Source organism: Propithecus coquereli, unplaced genomic scaffold (assembly GCF_000956105.1).
Source record: "Propithecus coquereli isolate 6110/MARCELLA unplaced genomic scaffold, Pcoq_1.0 Scaffold30, whole genome shotgun sequence".
NCBI classification, from domain to species: Eukaryota; Metazoa; Chordata; class Mammalia; order Primates; family Indriidae; genus Propithecus; species Propithecus coquereli.
Genome location: NW_012148619.1, coordinates 4,188,940 through 4,193,202, shown reverse-complemented (window position 1 = coordinate 4,193,202; position 4,263 = coordinate 4,188,940). Strand labels below are relative to the sequence as shown.

Genomic DNA, 4,263 nt, shown 5'->3' with positions numbered 1-4,263 from the left:
AAAAAAAAAAAAAAAAAAAAATGGGCAAAAGATTTGAGTAGATAACTTTACTAAAGAAGATTTCTGCATGGCAGATGAGCAGTGATGCTCAGCATTGTTATTAAGAAATGCAAATTATCCCTGGTGGTCTAGTGGTTAGGAAAAAGGAAAAAAATGCAAATTAAAACCACAGTGAATTCTAGCACTCTGGGAGGCCGAAGTCTGAGCATTGCTTGAGCTCGGGAGTTCAAGACCAGCCTGAGCAAGAGCAAGACCCACTCTCTACTAAAAATAGAAAAATTAGCTGGGCATGGTGGCGCATACCTGTAGTCCCAGGTACTTGGGAGGGCGAGGCAGGAGGATCCCTTGAGTTAGAGGTTGCAGTGAGCTGTGATGACACCACTGCACTCTAGCCTGGGCAACTAAGTGAGACTCTGTCTCCAAAAAAAAACGCGGCATGGGGGCGGGAAATATTTGTTCTGGGCTACTCTCCAAATGTTTGAGCTTGAAATTTCTGGGTGAGTTATTGGGAAGTAGTTTTAATTATTAATTTATTTAAATTAGCTGATAGACCATAGGATGCTAGAGAGGCTTTAGAAATTATTTTGTCTGGTTCCCTTTTCATATAGATGAGAAAATTAGTCCAACAGTAATTGAGTCACTCAATTTTACTGGAAGCCAGAAGTAGAGCTTGGGTGATAAATTCAGCTTGCCTGTTTTACAGGATATTACTGTTTCCACTGTACCATGTTACCTCTGCTAGTAAAAAGATTCTGTTGGAGGTAAAGTTAAATTAAGGGAAATAAAATATGTATCATTTTTCTTCCTAGTGTATCTTCAGTGTATTTTCCCCATTGTGACAGTATCATCAGATTGTGTTTGATCTGCTGGTCTACTGAGGTCAGAAATTTGGCCAAAGGTTGCTACTACTTTTGATAGTTGTTCTTTGATCATATAGTTTGAGTTGTGTATTTTTAGTCATTGATTTTTAATATCCTCTAGTTTAAGCTATGAAGAAGGACATCCCTCACACTCTGAAACAGATCTTCTTCAGAGACAGACTTTTGCAGCCTCTCATCAGCTTCCTGGATATGCTCCCACACCTCAACCTACTGGTAATGATTCTCTTGTGTATATACTACAAATCTGGGTACATTTAGTGAATAAGAAGAAAAATTAATTTTCACATGTTGGGTTATGAATGTGTAGGACATACTTATGCCGTGGGAAATGTTAAAATGAAAATGAGATTAAAAGCCTTGATGTTTACTGATAGGGATTATCTATGTAATTAATAAAGTAAGAGAGCTTCATACTTCTTTGGAGGCTTTAAATTATAAATATGCTTGGTCAAATTGATATTTATTTGCTATTTCAAAATAAAACCATTTAGGGCTGTAGAATTTTTTGGCCTCATTTTTCAGAAATTCCTTTATACAATAGAGTCAAGAATATAATTTTATATAAGTATATATTTTTACTTTGGGATATATTTTATCTTCAAATGTAGGTCTTTCTGGAATATTTGATACTAGTGTGAACAGTGCCAGTGCTAACACTAAAGAATCTTCAGTGATGAATTTTCTCTCTGCTGTTGAATCCCGAACTGCTCAGGCTGCTTCTTCAGGAACTGTTCTTTTACCACAATTCAGGGCTCCATCCTGGCAGACAGGTGATTCTTTGTTTTCAGAATTTTTAAGTCCTGTAAAAATACTGATCAAAAATATACTTTTTATGGCTTTGTTATTATGGTAGTATGGCTGAGTGATTATTAATTATTTATTTTCCAGTGAACTTTAAAACCTAGAATTTTTTTTACAGCTTTAAGGTGTATAAAATTTAAGAAATTATTACTGGCAGAAATTCGGTTTTAGCACTCTGATGTTTGGCATTGGAAGGGAAGATAATCATTAAAGATACACCCTAATGTAAAATTTATATCTCATAGTTTAGTTTTTTGTCTACCTGAGAGAAGCAAAAATTAAATTTCATTTATTTTAGTGACTTTAGGCTGGGTAGTTGGTATAGTAAAAAATAATCTTGAGACTCATTTTATCTTTAGTGTTATATAAAGTTATGCTTAACTGAATAGTTTAAATGAGTAATAAAAGCCATTACAGGTTGATATTATTATATTGTACTCATTTTCCAGAAATAATTACAGTGTCTGTAATGTGCTTTTCTATTATTTCTCTTTTCTTTTTCTTTCTTTTTTTTTTTTTTTTTGAGACAGGGTCTGTTGTTGGAGCTAGAGTGCAGTGGCATCATCATTGCTCACTGTAACCTCAGACTCCTGGGCTCAAGCCATCTTCCTGCCTCAGCCTCCTGAATAGCTCGGACTATATGCCTGTACCACCACCCCCAGCTAATTCTTTACTTTTTCATTTTTTGTAGAGATGGAGTCTCACGGTTTTGCTTTTGCCCAGTCTGGTCTTGAATGCCTGGGCTCAAGCAGTCCTCCCACCTTGGTCTCCCAAAATGCTGGGATTTCAGGCATGAGCTACCATGCCCAGCCTATTTCATTTTTCTTATTTCATTTTTTAACAGTTTCTCCTCAGAAATTATTTGTGTATATTTCTGGGGTTTTTTTGTTTTTGTTTTTAGTTTTGTCTTACAGAAGAAATGTTGTAGCGTACTTAAGAAGATATTTGAAAGAAATAGCTATAGGAAATAGTATTTTATCATTTTGACCTAAATTCCGGTAATAGAGCTTCTCGATATGCCTTAGCAACATTTTTTTCTGCTTCTAAGGGAATAATTAATGATAATTAGTGTGAAATAAAACAGTATTAAAAACAGTTTCCTTTTTTACTTCCTTGAAATAATTTTATCTTTCATATATTTAGTTAGACTTTCTGTTTATCAGTTTATTAGTCCTGAAACTTAATATTAAGAATTGAAGAAGCATTAAAATAAAACAGTCTATTAATATTTTTGGCATATGTTTAAAGAAGGCAGGAAAGTATTTAACTGACATCTAAGTGAGGCAGTACTTTCTGTAAAGTGTTTTTAATCTTATACAGTTTGTTTTTAAATTTCGTGGTTTTTTAGGCTTCCAATTTTAAAAATTCACTTTTTCAATTTATATCTGGCCCCATAACTGAATTGCATTCAGAAGGGCCTTGGACTCTCATGTTAGTAAGGTAGAAGGTTTTTTATTTTTATTTTTTTCCAGAGTACCACAGATTTTACTATGATATGCCTGCTTAAAAGAAACACTGATGGTTTTTGAGCACATTAACCTGGATCTAAACTAATATACTCTAAATGGAAAATAAAAATGAAATTGAGACAAGAATATACACACATGAATGCACCATTAGTTGGAAGGAGGTGTTAGTATGTTAGGATAAGGAGCATCTTCAGTTAGAATGTCTAAGATTAGAATATGAGCATTAGATGCGTTACAACATACTTCTTTTGGCATACATGGTGAGTTTGCTAGCCTCTGTGACTCCCTTCTATATGGATCTAATAATCATACAGAAGTAAGTCAAGTGAGAAAGATCCTTTATCACCCCACTGGATAGAAGAATTTCAAGTAGTAGAAGTTCCTTGCCCACTGCTTTAAGCCCCAGATACTCTATGGCTTCTCTAACTAGCCTCTTCCTCATTCTAGGCATAACTGTGACAGTGTCAGTCACCATGTAATTACAATTTGTTCTTTAGATATGATTTGATACATGGGACATAAAACATGTTCTTGCTTCAGAATAATCATTATAATAGAATTAATTATTCATTTTTAACTTTACATTTAGTTAAATTCTTTATTGCTGTCTACTTTTTATATTTTAACCCTCACTTCCCACAACAAACACAAGTGGAACAAGTGGAGCTACCTGGTAAGGAGCAGTAGAGTAAGTTGATTGGAGTTTCATGAGTGCTACTTGACATTGGGCAAGTCACGTCACCTCCTTAGACCCCAGTTTCCCCATTGCTAGCGCAAGGGAATTGAGCTAGATTTTCTCAAAAGTCCATTCTTGTTTCTGTGTCTGAATTATTTTAAACATTTCCAGGTGTTATTTATTCTTTCAAGTGCCACTAGATATTTTTTTATTTTTATAGTAGCATATAAAGCATTTAAATGGTAAAAAGGTATATATAGCGGAAAATGATAGTTCCTAACTATAGTCCTATTTTTTAAAGAGGAGTTAACATTTGGTATGTATTCTTCTCAGACATCTATGTATCCACTTAATGTTTATAGCAACATTATTTTTTTTTTTTTTTTTTTACATATAGCAGAGAAAACAAATAATGTTTCTGGATCTTCAGCCCAAA

At 34.0% G+C, this 4,263-nt stretch overlaps 1 protein-coding gene across 1 annotated transcript in view; it reads left to right on the top strand.

The window, feature by feature from the left end:
- QSER1 (glutamine and serine rich 1) overlaps positions 1 to 4,263 on the top strand; it is an 80,458-nt gene that overhangs the window by 28,935 nt on the left and 47,260 nt on the right. The window contains exons 2-3 of the mRNA XM_012649658.1: positions 982 to 1,094; positions 1,490 to 1,651. Of these exons, the coding sequence (XP_012505112.1) occupies positions 1,555 to 1,651 (97 nt within the window). The 5' untranslated portion in view covers positions 982 to 1,094; positions 1,490 to 1,554. The remainder of the gene's footprint in view (positions 1 to 981; positions 1,095 to 1,489; positions 1,652 to 4,263) is intronic.